This window comes from Vulpes vulpes, chromosome 15 (assembly GCF_048418805.1).
Source record: "Vulpes vulpes isolate BD-2025 chromosome 15, VulVul3, whole genome shotgun sequence".
In the NCBI taxonomy this organism is placed as follows: domain Eukaryota; kingdom Metazoa; phylum Chordata; class Mammalia; order Carnivora; family Canidae; genus Vulpes; species Vulpes vulpes.
The window spans coordinates 56,545,346-56,568,820 of record NC_132794.1 but is presented as its reverse complement, the minus strand read 5'-3'; the positions used below and the strand labels follow the sequence as shown (position 1 = coordinate 56,568,820).

Sequence of the window (23,475 nt, the reverse complement as noted above, 5' to 3'; positions counted from 1 at the left end):
GCAGGGAGCCTGACATGGGACTTGAACTCCAGGTCTCCAGGATCATGCCCTGAGCCAAAGGCGGTGCTAAACTGCTGAGCCACCAGGGCTGCCACGTCTTGAAGGGCTTCTTAAAGGGAGAGGAGGCCTGCAACTGAGATCAATCTACACTCTAACCTGTCTGAAGCCCACAAAGTTCTCTTTGAATGTTACACAGAAACCAATATCTTTCTTTTAATCAGACCACAATTTTTGGGGCTGTGATGAGTAACTTACTCTTTTCATCCTATTCCAGTTGCTTCTTTTCTTTTTCACTAACCCTATCAAATTACTGAAGAGTATTTACTTATTATTCAGCTATTTAGATAACAAAAAAATACACAGACCAAAGAACAGTATAGATCATTTTGTATTTATTACATATTTAACTGAATTTTTTCCAATTACAGAATTCAACTCCAAAATAAGGTAATTAACGCCTACTAGGTTGTTATTCTCACTTGCATTTGTCTCTCCTAAAATTTTAACACAGCAAAACACCTTAAAGACACGCGAATAGGTTCAGTGCACTTTCAGGGGCTCACGATCATGAGACAAAGACCACATTTATCCATAAAAAAAGAAGACAAAGAGCTCAATATTTTACAATATTACTGACATGAAAGAAAAGAAAAAGCACAATACTGCATCTTCAGCACAATTGTTTTGGTAGAGGCTAGTATTTTACAGTTTAAAATACTGCCTCTCTACAGAGCACATGCTGTGCTTGGCATGCTTGGCACATTAGCGCTTCGTAACTGCTTGGCTTCCCTCTGCAGTTTCAGGACCCTGCCTCAGGGCTCACTCTCCCCTGAGCCGATCTGTCCGCCTCCACATGGACTACTCTGGTGGGTGCCTGATCCTACTCCATTCATCTGCTCTTAAGGCTTTGCTAGGTGCCGCCCCCCCGGCCTCCCTCAAGACCCATGCTTGCTGCCACCTGCACGCTCCGTGAAGGAGCCTGGCACAGAACTCCCACAGCTGCGTAGCACCCTCGCCCTTACTCCAGATGCCGCCCCTTCACCTGACTCAACTGTGACTAGAAGGCAAAGAAATCATCTACCCACAAAAATCATTCTCCCTATGTTGTAGTCACATCTCCTGCAACGCAAAAAAGGCTGGTGACACCTGATTTAGAATTTAAAACATTGAGTTAATTTAGGCAGAATATATGCTGCTCTGAAACTCTTTAAAACCTATTCTTACTGTTGCTTTAAAACTGTAAAAATATAAACATTGTAAACATTCTACTAAATATTTCCATGGAAACTCTACTACTTTTTTTTCCATGGAAACTCACCCTACTTTTCATTTAGTGAGTTCAGAAAGAACAAAAGTGGCACTATGTTCCTTTGGCAGGCCAGAGTGATGGCCCCGGCCCCAACCCACTATTACACATCTCCCACCATCAGATAGCTCTGTTGGCCAAGCCATGTCCTTCATGACAACTGATGCTGCCACTCATGAACAACCTTGCAACCAAGGAGCACTGCAGCTCACTGTAATCTCTCCTAGGTAGTTGTCCATTTGCTTGCTGGGCACCTTCCACCCACTGCGCCATACTCAACCCAGCCTTAATGCACAGAAGGATACGAAAAAACCGGAGCACCTCTTTTGCCATACACTGCATTTCTCTACAAAGTGAGAGGGTACATCCTATTTCTTTGTCAGAATAAGAGCAGAATTGGGGGGGGGGGGGGGGGCAGGAAGCTGTGGACAGAGATAGAAATAAAGAAGCTGTTAAGTCTAGCCACCAGTGTCTACTACACCCCAGAGAGACCAACCTCTTTCCCTTCACCATGACACTGCTGGGAACTTGAAGATGATTCTAATTTTCTACCCAAAAGGAGATACCTAAGGATACCTAAGCAGGAAATCCCAGTCACCTATCATTGCTCTTGTAGCAAGGTTTTACTGCATGTTTTTAAAAGCATGAAATTAACAAGATATCACATTTTTTTAAATGAATAACATTAAAATTAATTTTTAAAAATAGTACTTTTGTTTTTAGGAAGGAAAACACTAGACATGAAAAACTAATGAAATCCATCATCTCTGGGGAACTCCCTTAATAATCTTCATCAGCTATGATTAGTGAGATCATTTAAACCAAAATTCTACACCTGGATGATAAGCAGTGCCAATTAACCAGAAAACTAACTGCGATGACTTAAAACTATATTACTAGAACAGTCCCCATGGTGAAGTGTCAGAAAAAGTGAAATAATAAATATTTTCCACAGCACCATAAGATTTTATAAAATACTTACTATTTCGGTTTTTAACTTTAACATACAATCTCAAGATGGTGGTCCATCATTCATATGAGGCTTAACTTCTTCTTTACTAAGAAGAGTTCTGACACAGGCCATAAAGGCAAACAATAACACGAAAATGATAAATTTTACTGAAGAACTTGTATGGTATACTTAAGCAGTCACTGTTTTGGTTGTACCCACTCAGTACTAGTGGATTCAAAAGCCAGGACAGATGGTTTTGCCATTTATACTCACAAAATTAGTTTGTCAAAAGGACCTAACTGGACCTAACTGGTAACTAAGATATTCACCATAACTAAAAAGTTCTTTTGTATCTATTTGCTTTAGTACTGTGTGTTCTTATGGGTTGTGTTTCCATATGACAATATTTTGTAAATGGCTCTGGGTTTCTAAAATAAGAATACGGTGATTCACTTTAAATTTTAAAAATAAATGCAAGCGGAAAACAGACAAATTCTGTAGCCAAATTATCTGCAATTATGTGTAACAAGTTATCCACAATAAAAACTACATCACAGACTGAATCCCCCCAATATCCAGCATGCTCATGGATCTCCTGAATTGTTAGTGTGTACTGTGCCAACTTAGTTCAATACCAATCTAAGCAAAACATAATTGAAAGTAATGACTTGCCTATCAAAAAGCTAATACTGCATTCCAAAACCAAATACGAATTAGGTTTGGGATTATCAAGGCCATGTCCATCTCCCTTCCATTAATGTGGAGAACAGAGACTTGGTTTTACTACAAATCAACACTACAGTAAATTTGCTATAAAATTATTTATAACAAAATAAATATTTTCAGTCCCTCTACATTAAGTGACATATAAATCATTAACAGTTTATAACATTAGGTCACTTTTTTGGGACCCAAACATACTGTACAATCCTGAGTAAAAGATTAAGGATACAGTTTCTTGGGGACCTTTCTTGATCAGGATTCATAAAGAAAACACATAGAACCACAGCTTATAATAATCCCCATTTTCATTAGAAGTACCAAGAGTTCTTTTTACTTTGGTAAATAAGTTTATCTATGTAAACCATTTATTCTGATGGAGTAAAATATCCACAGAGCTTCTGCTAGGATCCCTCCATCACCTTTTGACACTGATACAGTAAATAGTCAGGAAGAGAAGAGCAGGAGGATCTGAACCACAGGGCCAATACATCACCATGAACTCGAAAGTGCAGCAAACAGGGGATGGATGGGAGCAGCTGACAGGCCAAAAGCCCTTCGTTGCCTACAACAAAACAAAAATTAAAAATTCCTAAGACAAAAGAACTAAAATAGACACTTCTCCAAAGAAGATATACAAATGGCCAATAGGCACGTGAAAAGATATTTGACATCACTGATCAGTAAGGAAATGTAAGGAACTACTCATATATATATATATATATATATATATATATATATATGTGTGTGTATATATATATATATGATATATATATCATATACATACACACACACACACGCATACACATACACACATACTTTCATGTATATATAACCACCATTAGTGAGGATGTGGAAAATTGGGAACCTCTGTCCACTGCTGGTGGGAATGTAAATGGTGCAAATGATGTGGAAAATCATATGGTAGTTTCTTTAAAAATTAATATAGAATTATATAACCAAAAGAACTGAAAGCAGGGACTTGAAACCAAATATCTGTACACTCACACTCACAACAGCATTATTCCTAGTAGCCAAAAGGCAGAAGCAACCCAAGTGTCCTTCAACACATGAATGGATAAACAAACTGTGGTATATTCATATAATGAATAGTATGCAGGCTTAAAAAGGAAAGATATCTTGACACATGGTACATGAATGAACGTTGAAGACATCATGCTAAGTGAAATGAGCCAGTCACAAAAGGACAAATATTGCATAATTCCCCTTATATGAGACACCTAAAGTAGTTGAATTCATAGAGACAGAAGCAAGAATGGTATTACTAAGAGCTAGAGAGGGAGAGGGAATGATAAGTTAGTGTTTAAAGGGCACAGGATTTTAGTTAACGAAGAAGAAAAGTTCTGGAAGTGATGGTGGCAACAGTTGTACAATATGAATGTACTTAATGTCAATGAACTGTACAGTTAAAATTGGTTAAAATGGAAAATTTTGTTATGTATTACCACACAAAAAAATACTTAAAGTTTGAACACACTCATTTGAAAGATACTCATAACAGGAAATACAGCTCTAAGAAATTTGATACTCATAAAAGTTGATTTGTGCTCTGTGAGAAAGCCCCTATAACACAAGATTGTCTTTATGTAACTCTACGAACCTATAATTTCAACAACATGAAGTCTTAGTTTCTGTTGCAGGGTCTTTAGGGCAGAAGACAGAGCAGCTTGAGATTCTGACAGTTTTACATTTTGCTTCACATCATTTGCGAAGGATAACCAGAGTTTGCCAAAGTTTTCAGTTGAGATTTTTAACGGTCTGAAAATAATTTTTAAAATTAGATTTATGTCCAAAAGAATGAAATTAATTCTAAACAAACAAACAAATACATTTCAAATGACTCATGAGAATAAAACAATCGTTGTAAATCTGGGTCCCACAAAATTTATGTTTTTAAACTAACTATGTTAAGAATGCTTACCGTCATACTCCAAACTGATGAAAATACTGAAAAAAAGATGTTATTAAGGTGTAAATGTCTTTTCAATAAATCACTCAGTTCTCTCTTTATCTGAGTATTAGTCATTTCAGTAAAATTTTACAAAGTGATTTCATGAATCATTCAAATATAAAACTTTCTTTCACATATACTTTGGATTTGGGGATAAGACGACACTATCTACATCATGTACAGAGTATGAATACAAAGATCTAGCACCTTATGTAAATTAGGCCGTGGAAAGGATTTTAACAAATGTATTTTTTAAATGTCTCGTGACACTTAAGATCAAATAGTTAACGTTGGGTCTCTAGGGTGGGGGTAGAATTATAGGGAACTTTTATATTCTACTTATATTTTTCTATACCATCTGAATTTTTATAATAATTATACATTTATTCTTTAATTAGGAAAAATATTTTTTAAAGATACACAGGATTTTATTAATACACACAGAAGACCTGTTTATCATATGTATTGTGCTTGGTCAGGTTACTAATGCTCACCACGGGATACACCCCTACAGTCAGAGAATGTTAGTTCTTAGAAGGCTGGATTCTATGTTATTCAGCACCAAAGGCAGAAACACTCTTTGACAGAGAGAGAAATATGTTCTTACTAAAAGATTTTTAAAGAGTAGGCAAAAATTACAGCAGTATAACACAAGTGAATGTGTGAAGGTTAAAGAACTTTACAGATACTCATGCGTATTCTGCACTCTTGGTTCACATAGTTTTCATTCTAAAAAATGTCTGAATACAGTACAATATTACCATAAAACTAAATGAGGGAAGAGTGAAGAAGCTGTCTTCAATTATTTGGTAACACTACAGAGTGCCTAGTATGATGCTAAATACTTATTATATCTCTAATAGAAGTTTAATAACCCTGAGTAATTTGCTTACAGATCTCGGAAGCTTAATAAACAGATTTTATGAAAGAGTTAATCAAATATATGAAATATAAATGAGAGAAGCTTCAAAAGCTTTTTTAAAAAGCCAGGCAGATTCTCTAAAGTTATTTCAGATTAAACATTCGTTCAGTATTACATTCTTTTAGAGGTTTTCCAAGATTACTAATCAACCTCAACCTAAATCAAGTCCCATATTATAATTGCTCATCGTGCCATTTACTTTCTCTTCACAGCACAATTCAAGACTATATATGCATTCATGTGATGTGTTCTCTGCTCTAAGACTGAACACTCCCTAAAGGAAGGAACTGTATCTAATTTTGAATTATATTCTCTAGCACCTAGCACAATGTTTCTGTCCAGAGAAAAGGCCTAATAAATATTTGCTGAATGAATGAATACCTTGAATTAATATTCCAGAAAATATTTACCTAATGAAATCTAATAGCGATAAGTTTACAGAAAATTCAAGCTGAACAGAATGAGTATCCATCATTTGATAATTTATAAAACCAGTAAGATTCCCGTCTGTAAAAGGTTTCTCCATCTGCACATTATATTGGAAGGTTTTGATGCTTTCTGCTTCTATTACAGGCAAGCAGCATCCAGGTTGCTCAGTGATCTGTAAATAAAAGTAATAAAAGTACTGAAGAAGGGATCAATACAGACTATCATATGAATACCAATTTTCTATTTCACTGAAGTTTGAATAACACACTTTTGTGAGACATTAAAAACAAACCACATAAAAAAAAAAAAAAAAAAAAAAAAAACAAACAAACCACATTATGAAAATGACAACTTCACTTGAGAAAAATTCACTAACACAGGTAATTAAGAAATAGAATACAGGTAAAGGTTGTGTAACAAATTACAGTGAAAATCTGTAAAATTTAGCAACAATAGTAAAAAAATTATTAAGCTTTTGGTTCTCAACTCTGGCTAGCACCATATGTTTAAAGTGAGGAGAGTTAAAACACACACACACACACACAGGTGTCTTCCCTTCTCAATCTACATTCTTACTCAAGCTATGGGGGTTGAGTTGCCCAAGCAACTAGATTGGATTTTATTTTATTTTATTAAGTTCCACTGGTGATCCTAATGCCCATCTAGAGTCAGGAACTTCTGCCCTGGTCAGTGGCTCAGGTAATATCCCATTCAACACATTGTAGCTCATAGGAGAAATTGGGTCAGTCTTGTGAAATAACTGACCTACTGGTCAAATCTCATTATAATTCCACCAAGGACATCATATCCATACCATAATATAATTAAACATATTTCCAGAAATCACAATGGCAATCTCTTAGAGCTAGGGAAGAAATAAAATTGGTGCCCAAGCACTCAGTACAGAAAAATAAATCAGTGAAAGAAAAAGGCAGTAGACAGTATACACATTTATTCTTTAATATTCTTATTCCTTGATGTTCTGCTTTGTTAAACTGAGAACTCTGTCTCGGTATTTATAACAAGAATGAATGAGACATTTAAAGAGTGCAAAAAAAATCACAAAATATACACTGAAAATAATAACACAGTAACACCATGTGCCAGGTACTGCTGTAAGCATTTTACAGATATTAACTCATTTTCTCCTTACAGTAACAGGCAGACACTATTAATATCTTCATTTTAAATGTGAAGAAACTCAAAGCCACAAAGCAGTTACATAACCTGACCATGTAACACAGCTAATAAGTAGCAGAAGCAAGATTCAAAGCCAAGCAATCTGAGTCAAGAGCCTCCCTTCTTAACTACTATGCCCTATCAATACTCGCTTTGTATTTATGGCCTTCCCCAGTACAGTTGGAAAATCTTTATGATGTTTTATCTCTTTTGCATAATTCACCCCTACTCAAAAATAATTAAAAAATCCTGTCACACCTTTGGGGTTTTTTGTGCTAAAGAGAAAAGGATGTGGATGAAATTTAAAACCATCAGAAGAGCCAACAGCAGAAATACTAAGTAAGCATTGTCCATTTAAGACAGAAATAAGGAACCATTCATTACCTTACCTTGAAATATTCTGCTGGAGCAATTTCTAAGTTAGCACTTTTCAATTCCAAACCACTCTTATTAGAAACTGACCATACCATCAATAAACAATCATCTTTCCAAATTTTGTAAGAAGACATTGATATGGTTTCATTATGACAGACCTCCACAAGATCTGAATGCATGTGCTCTGAGGTTTCTTCCAATAAAGAAGCAGCTAAAGAGGTTTCATTAGCAACTGAGGGTGCAGTAGGCTGAGAAGGGTGAAAACCTTCCATGTTGTTATCTGTAAACAAAGATGGTGAAGACAGCTTGCAATTGGAGAGTTTCTCAACTGAAGGTAGTTCTGTGAGTGACTCAGAATCCAAAAGTTCAGAATTGAGAGAAAATTTATTTAATTCTTTGTCTTCTCTATCCTGCAAAGTATCCAAATAATAATCATCTTCATAAGTTGCATTTGATGAAGAACTAAAGTAAGAACAGGTGATATTATGAGCACTGCTTGTTTCTCCACTTTTGGTTTCCTTGACTTTTGATTTCCTTCTGAATTTGTGAGATACAGTATCTGCTTTTCCTAGCTGCAAAAATAAAACATAATATTTAAAAATCCATTCTACCAGTCATGAGTTTTAAACATTTTTCTATAATTTCAAATGAGTAATTTACTAACTTGTTAAAATTCTATCTATAAAGCATAGGTTAACAAAATCATCGGAGATGAATAAAATGTTAAGCCCTAAAATTCTGACAGCTACCTCACTTTGAACTATCAGCTAAATCTTAGTTCTCATTAAAAACACATAAAATCAAAAAAAGAAAGTCAAAAAGTCATTTGTGAACAATTCTAAAAACTTGTTCAATTTCAGAATGCTAGAGTGTAGAACTGCACAAATTAAAAACAGTGAGGGATGCCTCAGTGGCTCAGTTGACTGGGTGTCCAACTCTTGATTTTGGCTTGGGTCACAATCTCAGGATCATGAGATTGAGCCCCGCATCAGCTCTGTGCTGAGCACAGAGTCTGCTTGAGATTCTCTCCCTCTCTCTCTCTGTCCCCTCCCAACTGCTCATACATGTACTATCTAAAAAAATTTTAAAAACAGTAAAATTTTTAAAATAAAATAAAAACAATGAGAAACCTAGTCATGTTTTGAGTTTCCAGATCTGCCCTGTAGAAGAGAAGAGAACCTCAAATACAGGATGGTTCAAACTCTGGTTTGGTAGTCTATAGTAACCATGATTTTATGGCACACAAGTCAATGAACAGAGAAGAAAAACTGGTTTTACCTCAAGAACCAACTGGCAGTGGCTGACACACACATACAGGCAAGAACTCTGTAAGTGACTAGTGATGTTTCCTATTGACTCAGGAAATGAGAATGGCAAATTTGCCATCCCTGAACCAACACTTCTGGGGAATGGTCTATAAATCTATGTAAGAAAAGTAGAGTGATGCTTACAGTTCTCCCTTGCCTTCCAAAGTTCTATATAAAATCAGCGCAGCAGGCACTACTCTAAATCCACATTTCCATCCTCCCTGGGGCAGTGTGGCCACCATTCACATCATTCTAGTTCTTCTTCCATGCCCTCTTACTCCCTCAAGTCCCAATACCTCTTCCAACTCTTGGCAGTGAATTTGTCTCCTATCTTTCAATTCAGAAGTCCTCAAACAAGAACTAAAATTCTATTAGCACAAAAGCGAAAACAAGGGGGTGGGTGAAGGACTTCCATTTTCAAGCAGCCATGGGACTCGAATTAGACCTATATTAGACTGTTCAGTATTGTTCCTCAGGTCTCTGATACTCTGAGTTTTTTCATTTGCTTTTTGTTTTCTCTTTTCTGTGTTTCATTTTGGGTATTTTTGATACTTCGTCTTCAAGTTTAATTTTTTTTCTTCTGTACTGTCTAATCTGCTGTTAATCAGAAGCTACACAAGCCATAAGACACTAGAATAAAAAAAAATTAAAAAAAAAAAGACACTAGAATGACATCTTTGTTAAATAAAGAAAAGAAATAATCAACCTAGACCTCAGAGAAAATAACTTTTAAAAATGAACGTAAAAGAGAAAGGAAAACTAAGAAACAGACTCTTAACTATAGAGAACTGAAGGTTAACAAGAGGGGAGAGATATGGGGTGATGGGTTAAATAGATGATGGGGATTAAGAAATACACTTGTAGTGATGAGCACCAGGTGTTGTATTAAGTATTAAATCACTAAATTCTACACCTGAAACTAATATTACACTGTAGGTTAACTAGAATTTAAATAAAAACTGGAAAAAAAAAAAGATAAAATAAAGGGCAAGGATGAGGGGAATAAAAAAAAAAAAAAAAAGCAAGCCTTGATCCTTAGAGTGAATTATGTAAAAAAATTAACCCATAAAGGACCTACTATACCATAAGTGGAAAAACAACCTAATTATATTTCTGGTATCAAGCTCACCACCAAAAAAAGAAAAAAAAAAAAGCCCAATAATTAATTTGTCACACTGAATGCTCTCTTGAGAAAGACTGTTTAACTGAAAGCTCTGCACTTTGTCGAGAGGGCAGGAATCCTTCAACAGCAGCCAGGGGATTCACAAATCAGGGCTCCGTAGCCTGGGTGCATGCTGATCTTTAAGAACTCACCCCACGGGTCTAGGGCATTCACAGGTACCCTTACCGCAGCCAGCTGGAACATCTTAAAAACCCAAAGTAAGTCACCTTACTGCTGAAATGCAAATGCTGAGACAGCATTAAGATCCATTACTTATTAATAGTTTGAAATTGATTTTTTTTTCCTTAGGAGGGAATATCAAGGCTGATAGAAATGAGGTCCAGAAAAGAGACAGAAAACAGGCAAAAAACATAGGAATGGAGGGAAAATTCCACCAACAGAGAAAGATGAAAGAACTGGAATGATCTAAAACTGAAGAAAATTGGGCAGCCTGGGTGGCTCAGTGGTTTACCACTGCCTTCAGTCCAGGGTGTGATCCTGGAGATCCGGGATGGAGTCCCACATCGTGCTCCCTGCATGGAGCCTGCTTCTCCTTCTGCCTGTGTCTTTGCCTCTCTCGCTCCCTGTGTCTCTCATGAGTAAACAAATAAAATCTTAAAAAAAAAAAACAACTGAAGAAAATGGAGCTCTAATCACAATTTTGTACCAGGTAGGTCCATCAATCCACCAGATGGAAAATTACATGGAATTCTCAGATGCTCAAAAGTAGCACCTGTCCTTTACTCCAATTTTTCATTCTTTAATAAAAAATTATAATAATAATATCAGCATAAAAAGTTTTGAAAATCATAATGCCTGAGTGTAGTTTTCATTTTTGCATAATTCTTTGTCTCAATAACTTTTATCTTCTTTTTTTTTAAAGATTTATTTTTATTTATTTATGATAGACATAGAGAGAGAGAGAGAGAGGCAGAGACATAGGCAGAGGGAGAAGCAGGCTCCATGCCGGGAGCCCAATGCGGGACTCGATCCCACGACTCCAGGATCGCGCCCTGGGCCAAAGGCAGGCGCGAAACCGCTGAGCCACCCAGGGATCCCCAATAACTTTTATCTTCTTAACAGTTATGAACAAAGTATAAATAAAACTTTCTATTCTGCCTTTTTGCTTAATATATCACATGTATGTTTTATTTTAAATAAATGCAAGATTTATCATAATTAATGGCTGAGTAATATTCTGAGCGAACATAATTATATACCCATTCTCCTACTGTTAGATATCTATTTCTTACTATTAAAAATACCATTTTGAAAAAAAAAAAATACCATTTTGAGAACTACTTTTTCCATAGACATATCAAAATTGTTGAACTATTATTAATGCCAATACTTCCATCAAGCCCCCTTCCCACTGAGAACTGTCCTATCCATCCATGGGTGTAATACCAGTGGTCATATCTGTAACTTTATTTGGACCCTGACCCTTGCCCCAGCTGAATGGACTACAGAAAATACCTGACTCAAGCTAAACCAATTAGAATTTATCTCAGGAATATATAAAGCATGTCATTGGTGGCTTTGCAGCTGGGGAAGCCATTTCCCACCGCGTGTAAGGTGACAGCCAAGAACTTCTATAGAGCCAGTTTTTTTGTACAAGGCAGGGACACAGATTCTCAGAAGAATAAAACAGACTACTTACCAAATTGATTGTACTTTCTGATCCTAGCCCAACAAATAATGATGATGCCAGCAGCTGCTTTTCTTTCTCCTCTTTCGACTGGGTAAGGACTTGACACTGATCCTTTTTTGTTATAGTTTGGTCTACGTTCTCCATTATTATGCTCTCTTGAGGAACAGGCAGAGCTTCAGTTTCATCCCCAGTTTTACCTTCCTTCTTAGGAAGATAGCCCTCTTTCCCCCACAATTTCTTTATACCTTCCAGCTTCAAGCTATTTGTCCTAAGGAGATTAATAATACAATTAAGTCAACTTAATAACTCCTGAAGAGTAACTTTCTTGAGGCATTTTTAAAAACACATCATTGCCATGGCCTCTTAAAACAGCTTTCAGGGGTACCTGGGTGGCTCAGTCAGTTAAGTGTCTTTAACTCTTGATTTTGGCTCAGGTTATGATCTCCAGGTCATGAGACTGAGCCCCAAGACAGGCATCTCTAGGATGCTCAACAGCAGCAACTCAAAGGGATTCATAAATGCCCACAGTGTTTCTGTAACCCTGTTTATCAAAACATATTCTTTAAGAAGAAAAAAGGCCAACTCTCCAAGTTTTACTAATAATTTAAATATCAGTTTAACAAAAAGGTTAAGTGTGATGAACACTGGGATGCCCTATCCAGATCATTCTTCTATAAAGGACATGTTGCCCTCTTCGTTGGGAGTACAGCCCTCTCTGGGACAGCCTCAGCTGCAGAGGGACACCTCGCCTGAGACCATCCCCTCCTGGGCAGCCCACACTAGTGGGTTGTTGAACAGAAGTATGGAGTCCTGGCCACATATGTGGGACTAACCCAGGACAACTCTGAAGGGCCACTCAAACCTCTGAGCTCCCCATGGGGTCAGCAGAGGCTGCTGTTAGACTGCATTGCATCTTAACTTCTTCCTCTGCCCACACCTGCTTGTTTCTCCTTCCTTCCACAGGTGGTGATCACAAGGCCACTCAATATTCTTTTTTTTTTTTTTTAAGATTTTATTTATTTATTCATGAGAGACACAGAGAGAGAGAGGCAAAGACACAGGCAGAGGGAGAAGCAGGCTCCATGCCAGGAGCCTGACGTGGGACTTGATCCCGGGTCTCCAGGATCAGGCCCTGGGCTGAAGGCGGCACTAAACCACTGAGCCATGCTAAACTGCTGAGCCACCTAGGCTCTTGTGCCACTCAATATTCTGATGCTAAATCCATCATGGAATGCACACCCCAGGGAATCCAATTCACAACAAGAGACAAGATAGGAAAGGAGAGGAAAGATAAACCTAAAAGGAGCCTCAAGCTACTTTAAAGATTTTTCTGGCATATTTCATCTGCATACATGCCTATTATCAACATAAATTTTCTATGTCGTGGGGACACCTGGGTGGCTCAGCAGTTGAGTGTCTGCCTTTGGCCCAATGCGTGATCCTGGGATCCAGGATCAAGTCCTGCATTGGGCTCCCTGCATGGAGCCTGATTCTCCCTCTGCCTATGTCTCTGCCTCTCTCTCTGTCTCTCATGAATAAATAAATCTTTAAAAAAAAACTTTTCTCTGTCGTGGATTACATATCAGCCATCTAAAAAACAGGAAAAATAAGGGCACAAAATATGCTTCTTTATGATATGAAACATACTGTAAAATAATTTTTTTTCTGTAAAAGAATTTTTTTAAACATGAGTCATCTTTGCCTGGGTTTTTACAACAATAATGTAATTCGTGGTTTTACGTAGTATACCTTTGTATTGTTTTTAAACAGATCATTCAAACACAAATGTAAATTCTAGCCAAGCTAACCTTCAAAAGATTAGGGATATACTTTAACTCAGCTCTAGGAATTCCCTTTTAAGATAGCCCCCAAATAGGGCCTAAGATAAGAAATTCTAAATTGAGCTTGCTACTGCTTCATTCTCAGCTTGCCAGAGATTGCAGAAGAGCGACTGTCTCCTCTCTAAAGCTGAGTTGCCTTGTTAATTACAACACAGGTGCCTAATCTGAAATGATGTGTGAGCTGTGGTCCTCTTTGGAAAGGAATTTTAAATTCATCCCTCATGTTCCACTTCATGGTAACACAGCATATGTATAATTCTTTAGCAGCTCAGCCAAATGTCATTTCTCTGAGAGTATGGTACATGTGTATGTATAGGATTTACAAAGATTGTCAAGTCCTCCAGATCTTAGTTCAGTACTAAACAAACAGATGCTCTCACCTGTTGTGCCTGTAAAAGAGACTAAGTTTCCTCCCTGGGTTTAGAGGCTGCCTGTCCCCTCTTTCCCTTGTCCTGGTGTTCTGATTGGAGCACATAATTGCTACCACCTCTACCATCAAATGCTCACAAATCATCTGTCCCCCATACTTGGAATATCAAAATTAAATGTCTAGGAAAGAAAAGAATGTCAACAGAGCAGGAAAAAGAAGCTAAGAAAGAATTTCATTCAGCATATCATCCTATATTCCTCATAATCTATGAGTCATTCTTCTGATAAATACTTCTTCCAACCATTATGCTGGAAGACTGACAAATGCAAAGATGAACATTAATAAAATAAGGTGACTGACTCTATAATGAACATATGAGGACTCAAAATTCAAATATCATCTTTCAAAGCTGTCACCTTTGAGATTTTATTACATTTATTCCAACAAAGCTGCCATTACTCAAAACATTTTTTAATAAGCACTGAGTAATATGTGGAACTGTTGAATCACTATATGGTATACCGGAAACTAGTATAACACTGCATGTTAACTACACTGGAATAAAAATAAAAATTTTTTAAATGTTTTAACTCTTTTTGAAGCTCCTTCACAAAGCACCATTTTTATTATTTTATGTCACATCAATATACTGACCAAAGTTATCCGGATTGATCACTAATTTCATTTGGTTAACTGAGCTATTGGATATTGATAATGATGGCAATGACAATCAGTATTAATAGCAGCTACAATGTATCAATCACTTACTATGCATTGGATTTTATGAGGCACTGTATATATATTATCTCACTTTTTAACTTAATCATGTTTCTAAAATTTATTTATATTTCCAAAATCAAAATCTACCTAAAATGGTTGAAGATTTAGCTCCACATAAGACGTTTAGATAAATGTATTACCAATTTTCATGGTGGCAGGAAAGAAGCTCTGAAAACATTTTGAAGAAAGTATCCAGCTTACTTAAATGAAGTCAGTCATCTTATTTTATGTTCATCTCTGTCAATCTTTCAATGAAATGGTTGTAAGATTATAAGGAATGTAGAATGATATGCTGAATATTCACCTGTGTATGAAAGTTCTCACATCTTTAAAAAATGTATATGTATACACATATATATGTACAAATATATTCACCTGTGTATAAAAGTTCTCACATATACAAATGTATATGTATACACATATATATGTGTATACATATATATGTACAAATATATTCACCTGTGTATAAAAGTTCTCACATCTTTAAAAAATGTATACGTATACATATATATGTACAAATATATGTGTATTAAACAAACATGTATACATAGACACATATACACACAATACACAGTAATAACATATACACCATCATTATGTGTTAGAAGCCTATACACATTATGCTATCTTGGAAATAAGCAAACTCTCTTAAAAGTTCTCTTGTACACCTTGAAAGCAATAAGCAGAAAACAACTGAAACAACAGCCCATGCAGAATTTAGCTCTCAGGAAACCTCCTACATTTAAAGACATTTAAATACTCCTATGTTTTCGATTTTAATAAGAAAAGAACTTACTCCTTCAGTCCAGTCTCTGCACTATTCCCAGATATATCTGAACCAAGGGAAATGCCAGCAGGAGACTGTCGTCCAGTGAAGCCAGATGAAGAAAAGGAGAGTCCATATGGTTCAAAATTGAGAACTAGAATTTTAAAACAATAACAGAAGTTCGTATTTAAAACAAAGCAAAAGTTAGGGGGAAAAAAGAAATTATCAGTTATCATTCACTCCTGAAATAAAATAACTGAAGATTAGAATCCAATGAAAGGGGGGCACCCGGGTGGCTGAGTTATGCATCTGCCTTTCTCAGGTCATGATTCTAGAGTCCTGTAATCCCAACCCCACACTGGGCTCCCTTCTCAGCAGGCTGTTGCTCCTCCCTCTGCCCTTCTCCCTATTCATGCTCTCTATCTCTCTCAAATAAACAAATAAAATCTTTAAAGAAAAAAAAAAAAGAATCCAATGACAATTTTTATTTTTTTTATTTTGTTTTTTTAAGTAACCTCTATACCCAACATGAGGCTCAAACATACAACCCCAAGATCAAGAATCACATGCTTCACCAAATGAGTTAGTGAGACACTCCTCCAATAACAATTTTTAAGCTGGAAGGGACACTGGAGATGATCTAATCAAATAATTATAGCAGTAATAATAAAGTAGCTATGATTTATTGAATGTCTGCTATAGTCTGCAAACAGTACTTTATTTTTACCTTTTCACCTCCCTTAGAAGCTAAAGTAGGATCCAATTAGGAAAGAAAACTGATAAATCAGGTCTACTGAATAGCTGCTGTCCCCAGACAAAAATGTTTAATGAGCTATGAATGAAGGGATGATCCTGTTTTTGCTTAACAAAATGTTCTTAGGCACATTCCTATACTGAATGGACTAATGGAACCCTCAATGTGAAATCTCCCTTATTAAAAAGAACAAGGTTTACTCAGGTTCAGATTCCTTTGAATCTGTATACTCAAATGAATTCAATCATGAGCCATAAAAATTCATATTGTCCTTGTGGTAGAACTGATGCCAATATCCACTCTCCTTTCTAAGTAATAGAACCCTTAATCTTAGGTACATGTCCATCCAGAAAAGAAATGACATTTCCAGACTCTTCTGCCATATGCTTGACTTCTGGCCAATGAAATTACATACACATTCTGTGCACAACTTCTGGGAGGAATCTGCCTACAAGAAAAAACATCTTTTTTCTCTCCCTTCCTCCTTTACATTCATGAAGCCATCATCAATCCTACGCTGCCTACTTCTGGAATCTTTTTTAACAAGAAGAAGCAATAATCTTCTGCCTTGTATAAGGCCACATTTTGTTAATTTGTTTTCTAATATGCTGTGTAGCTATACTTAATCCTAACTGGCATATTTACCTTTTTGGACAATCTGGATCATAATACAATGGACCTTTTTAAATCATAAAAAATATAAAATATTTTTATTTATATATATTTTATATGAAATATAATGTGAACCTCTATAATTATTATCTTCATTTTACAAATACAGAAACTGGGGCAGAGTTTGCCATGAACTTACCAAAGATCACAAAAATAGGAAAAATGATAGAGCAAGGTAAGTCAGATACTCTGGTTCTAGAGCTCTACTCTCAAGCATTATATTATACTGTCTACTCCAAAAGAGACAGCACCTAACCCAAAGACAACTAAATAAATCAGTTTAGGATAGAATAAATTAATTATTTATCTAAATGAATGATACAGAAGAGAAATAAACATGTAGAAAAAAATAATAGGCTAATTAAAAATCAGAAGAACTCGGGCAGCCCCAGTGGCGTAGCGGTTTGGCGCTGCCTGCAGCCTGGGGTGTGATCCTGGAGACCCGGGATCGAGTCCCACGTCGGGCTTCCTGTGTGGAGCCTGCTTCTCCCTCTGCCTGTGTCTCTGCCCCCCCACCCCCCTCTCTCTCTATGAATAAATAAAATCTTTTAAAAAATAAAAAATAAAAATCAGAAGAACTCAGTTCTCGATGTACATTGAGTATTAACTGGGTGCATGAACTAGACCTTAATTTCTTTGTAAATTCTTTGTAATTTTCTTTGTAAATTTCTTTGTAAAGTGAAGGGTTCAGGCTATATCAGCAGTTTCCAAATGCTGATTTGATAACCAGGATCAAGTGACTTTGTAGAATCTCCCACATACAGCCAAGCTTTCAGAGATTCAGATACAAAAGATAGAGGAGTAGGGCTCAAAAATCTGTATCATTTTTAAAGACTTTCTTTGTGGACTGTGATACATAATCATGTTTGGAAACTATTTCCCTAAATCCTTCCAAGGTCCTTTTCAACTAGAAAATCCTCTCATTTTAAGCTTCTCAATCATGTAATTTAATTTTCTATCCTATTTTGACCTCTTTTTAATAGCATCTGTGACAGTTATCCAGCCTCTGGATAACAAAGTAGCAGTGAAGAACTCAAGAAATGTTTCCTATGTACAAGCAAAAACAAAGTTTAAGGCAAATATCAAGTAAAGATAGAGTTTAAGCAAAGAGCAGAAAGAATTCTTTTTTTTTTTTTGCACAGTGAGAGTTTAATATAAAAGACCAATAGGGGATTGCTGTAATGACAGATTTGTCAGTAAAAATAAAAAGAGCCCTGAAACATATTGGAAGGGCACATACTGGAAGCCTTTGGGCTGAGATTATGTGTCCAAGTAAGACATCCTCCTACCCCACCAAAGAGACTTTCTAAGATCTTGTTGGAAAGGGCAAATGGTGATTTTTGGAATGACAAGAGTTGCTTTGATGCCTCACCAGTAGGACTTCCGGGAACTGGAGCAGAAAGAAGTCAAAATCAGAGGTAGACTTTAATAGTGAAGAGAAAAAAAAAAACTAGGCATGGAAGGGGACAGCATCTGGAGAAGAGTCAGATAAAATTCCAAACCTGAGACAACAGTATTAAACATTGTCATCTAAGGAAGGCCTTGGAAAGGCTCGAGGCTGAGAATGAACTTCAAACCACATCATTTTCATTATTCCATGAAATTTTCACAAGATCTTTACAGAGGTAAATGATTGGAAGGGCCAAAGATTTTTTAAAAGTTTACTAGATATATCAGAGTTCATGTGCATGTGGGAAACAGAAGAAAATAACAGTATGCAGAAGAGTCAGGTAAAGGAAGCAGATGGCTGAATTGCAACTTTACTTTTTCAGTGTCATTTTTAGATCAACCATTTAGTTATACTCATATGCCTACCACAGAGCTGGGAAAGTACTCGACAAAATCATTAGATGATGAATGGGGAGAAAAAGAGCTTTCAATGTTGAACTTCTCAGTACCACCATTCTGAACTAAAATATTCAATGGTCTCTCTTTATTCATATACTTATTTTCCATCCACCATCCAAACATCTCAATGATTTCCTCTTTGCCAAAATCACAACAGGCACCTTTCCCTGACAGGCTACATTTCTGAAATGTAAAGTTATTCTTTCTTTTCTTAGTTTCTAACTTCATTGATCAGATATTTTGTTGGAGGAAGCATTCTCATACAGTTTATATAAGTGTGCTCAGAATGAAAATGAAACTCACTAGTCTACAATAACCACATTTTTTCCCCCAAACTTTTCTAGAGATGCTCACATGAGTATCATCAGCCCTCTCTTGAGCACAGTAACCCAATATGATAATTCCACTTCTGGAATTCTTTCAAAATTCCAGAATGGCTATCTTAGGCACTTATGTATATGGACCCAGTGACTTTGGGAATACCTCCAGGCTAACTTCTTTTTTTCTAGTTATCCAAAGACCTAATCAGGATAAATAAGTCACAAGTACTTTAAGGATTTAAGGAGGGATTTAAGGAGGGATGATAAAAGGAAACATCCTCAATTATTTATATTATGTAACTGTAATAACAATTGCATTAAAAATGATCTCCCTACAATTTCGCTTGTTACAGACCCAAGAAAAATTACCTTTTTCCTGAGAAAGTTTTTCCTCCTGCCGTTGGTGGTGAGGTTTGTAAGGTGCTGCCCCCTGACTAAGTTCTTCAGCCACAAAACCATCCAGAAAAGATAAAGAAGCATCTACCTGTATTAAAGTGAAGCAAAAATTAGAAAATAAAAAAATTCACCCTAAAGAGAGTAGACTATAAAATCACATAATAATTTTAATCCATATGCCCTAAAAATAATTTGTAAGTGAAAAACAGAACTTCATTTCTAAGAGGGCTATCAGTGCTTCCACACTCTCTAGGAAAGATGTTAGATACCAGGTGTACAAAATGCAAAAGAGAACTATTTTTTACATTCTCAAAGAAAACACAATAATAATTAAATGACATATTAAAGCAGTTCAAAGGAAATTAAAATTTTTTAATTCTTGAATTACCAAATGTTAAAAGAGATTGTCATTGGATATAAATGCCTTCACTACAGTCCTCCAGAAGAGACACTCCTCGATTCCTATTTAGGATCACTACTGACCTGAAGGAAAACTCCAACCTTCATCTTGAATGTAATGGAAACTATATTTTGATATATTCCATATTATATCACAAATGCAAGAATTATTCTGTTTATAGACAATGCAATTTTAACAGAGCTAAAATACAGATGCCCTACCACCATGTCTTCACAGCTTTTATCAACTGGAAGCAAACTCTTCATAAGTTCCAAATTCTCACGTAAGTGTTTCAATTCAAATGCATGCTGTCTCATACAAGTATCCAAAGATATGGTAAATTCCTGGATTAATCTCTTGACTATGTTAGAAGAGTGTGCTTGGGGCGTCAGCTTGGTAACAGCAGCGATTAACCAGGCTTTTGTTTCTGAAGAAACGGAGTCATTCATAAGTAACTTGTAGAGCTTGGTTAGAACTTCCTCTGGTGTGTCTTTATCTAAGAGGTAGGAATATTCCCCTAACACCTATGAGTAAAACAAAGAGACATTCATATTGGAATATCAAGCTACAGCAAATTGTACTCAGAAATCCAAACAAAGTAGCTACTGCTAGAGTCAATTTACTCTAGATTGACCATACTCTCATGGTGTAGAAATTATTAAAGGTAAAAATCATATATTTTAGGTTCAAAATTATGTAAGAATTGGAACACAATATAAAAAGTTTTCCACATCTTAATCATTAACAATATACAAAACAGCATACCTTGACAAGTTTGCTTTCTTCTGAACTTCAGGTTTGGTTATTGCTTTTTACAAGCATATTTATTTTGCAATAAGCACTTAAACCAGTGGTTCTCACATACTAGTATGCATGAGAGTCACCTAAAGTATTTCATAAAAATATAGATTTCTAGGTTCTCCCCTGAGATATGCTGAGTTAGTATGTCTGTGGTAGGGATCTGTAATACATATTTTGAACCAGCATCAAGCTGATTCTGATGTAGATGATCCACAGAAGAACACTGATCTATGTTACATATCCTTTTTCGTACATCTAACTTATTTAGGTGATACATAATCCGAATCATTAATAAACTGATAATTCATGGAGTGTGAGATCTTTCCTAAGTCTATTTATGGAGTATTGTCACGTCTTTGGTGTAATACTGGCATCAGCAGGGAAGAAAAATTTACAGCTAATAACAAGAGGAGGAAAAATAAATAGAACTAAATAAATTCAATCCTTAAAGTAGCAAGATAAGGGGCACCCAGGTGGCTCAGGTGGTTAAGCGGCTGCCTTCAGCTTCAGTCATGATCCCAGGGTCCTGGGATCAAGCCTGTATGGGGCTCCCTGGTGGAGAGCCTGTTTCTCCCTCTCCCTCACTCGTGCATGTGTTCTTTCTCTCTCTAAGTAAAATCATTTTTTTAAAGTAGCAAGATAATATTTAAATTGTTTACCAAGATGAAAGATAGTTATAGAAAACCCAGTAATCTAAACCCAGCTCAAGAATTAATAGAAAGATGGAGTAGATGCATTTTCCCTTATTCTTCCCAATATGTACACCTAAAAACCCTTGATGTTATATATAAAATACACACAAAAAGAGACTGACGGATGGAGAAAAGAAGGCTGACTGCTAAGGACACCGGACAGTATAGTGGGTAATCTGCTGCTTCATACACCCTGGACTGGACACTGGAAAACCAGCAACCTGGAAACACCAATGGGCACAGACAAACTGGACCCAAGAAAAGCCTGTCTTCTAGCCAAAGAGCCAGGAGGCCAGAAAACTTTTAGGCAATAATAACCCTTCTACTCCAGCTAAGCACTACACTGATAAAAACTATAGACCCACCCACACCAGCAAAGGCAGAACAGAGCCAAGACTTCCACCTCTACCAAGCTGTAAGAGGCACCCCAATTCCCTCACAAGGGTGATGACAGAGAAGACCCAGTGGGGAGCTAAGACTTTCATCCCCACCAAGATCCACTCCTCCACAGTGTCCACGAAGACCACTTATGAAGCCTCTACCTCTATCCACGTATAAAGAGGGATCCCTCCCCTCTTCCCCTGGGGTGGTGTCGGAAGAAGCCTAGCAGAGACTCAGGACTTTCACCACTGCTCTGCCATACAAGACAACCCCTTCACAGTATCAGTGGAGGCCATATAAAATCTTAACACCTGTGTCACAGCACCATCACCAAAAGAATCTAATCAACATTTACTGAACACACCATCCAACAACAGCAGAATACCCATTCTTTTCAAGCACTCACAGAACACAGAGTAAGACATATCTTAGGCCACAAAACAAACCTCAACAAACTTAAGAGAACTGAATTCAGAGTATTTTCTCTGACGACAATGGCATCAAACTAGAAATCAGTAACAGGAAATTTTCCAAACACTTAAAAACTAAACACTCTTCTATACAATTTTTCCAGAACATGGAAGAGGAAAGAACATTCCCGACTTGATATAAAAACTAAACCAACAGAGTAGAAAAAAAAAATCTCAAGAACAGAGATGTAAAAATTCTTAACAAGGTCTCAAGACCTCAAAAAAAAAAAAAAAAAACCTTAGATTAATGAGATCAACAAGATTGAAAAGGTTGCAAAGCAAGATTGCAAAGACAAGATTAAAATACAAAAATCTATTTTATTTGAATAAACTAGCAACAAATATGTGGGAACCTAAATAAAAATACAGCTTATTTTACTACTGCCCTAAAGCAAATGAAATGCTTAAGTATAAATCTAACAAAGCCTGGACAGTATCTGTATGTTGCAGAAAGAAATATAAGCACTATAAATATATGGAGTGACATGGAGGAAAAATACAATAACCCATTTAGGCAAGGTTTCTAATACTAAAACCATGAAAGACAGTTGAGGAAAAGATGTTCATACAGAACCACATAGAATCACCTTACAGATTAGTTATAAATTACCAAGGAGAAAGGGTACCTTTACAATGGAGAAATCTAAAAGTGATCATCTTAACCAAACAATGAGACTTAAAATCACCAAAAACTGGAAAAACTGATATTTTACGTGTCCTGGTGATGCAGTGGAAAGTACATAATATAGTTGATGTAGTATTGCTGCTAAAAATGTTTAATCAAACCAGAAAAAAGACAAATTCAGCATGTCAGACATTCTACAAGTAAACAGAACTCATCCAAAAAATCAGTGTCATGAGACAGAAACTGCGGATCAGTACAAAACAAAAGAGGCTAAAAAAGACAACTAAATGCAATTTGTGAATCCTGACTGGATCCAGAATTGCGAATAGTAGGAAAACAGCCATAAGAGACATTTTTTGGACAAATAGATAAATGTGATGATGG

At 36.3% G+C, this 23,475-nt stretch overlaps 1 protein-coding gene across 1 annotated transcript in view; it reads right to left on the bottom strand.

The window, feature by feature from the left end:
• Nucleotides 1–375: 375 nt before the first annotated feature.
• AP4E1 (adaptor related protein complex 4 subunit epsilon 1) overlaps nucleotides 376–23,475 on the bottom strand; it is a 54,779-nt gene continuing 31,679 nt past the window's right edge. Inside the window, exons 14-21 of the mRNA XM_025998703.2 lie at nucleotides 20,344–20,646; nucleotides 19,696–19,810; nucleotides 15,763–15,886; nucleotides 11,985–12,243; nucleotides 7,870–8,427; nucleotides 6,283–6,473; nucleotides 4,600–4,757; nucleotides 376–3,543 (exon numbers count right to left, since the gene is read on the bottom strand). Of these exons, the coding sequence (XP_025854488.1) occupies nucleotides 3,383–3,543; nucleotides 4,600–4,757; nucleotides 6,283–6,473; nucleotides 7,870–8,427; nucleotides 11,985–12,243; nucleotides 15,763–15,886; nucleotides 19,696–19,810; nucleotides 20,344–20,646 (1,869 nt within the window). The 3' untranslated portion in view covers nucleotides 376–3,382. The remainder of the gene's footprint in view (nucleotides 3,544–4,599; nucleotides 4,758–6,282; nucleotides 6,474–7,869; nucleotides 8,428–11,984; nucleotides 12,244–15,762; nucleotides 15,887–19,695; nucleotides 19,811–20,343; nucleotides 20,647–23,475) is intronic.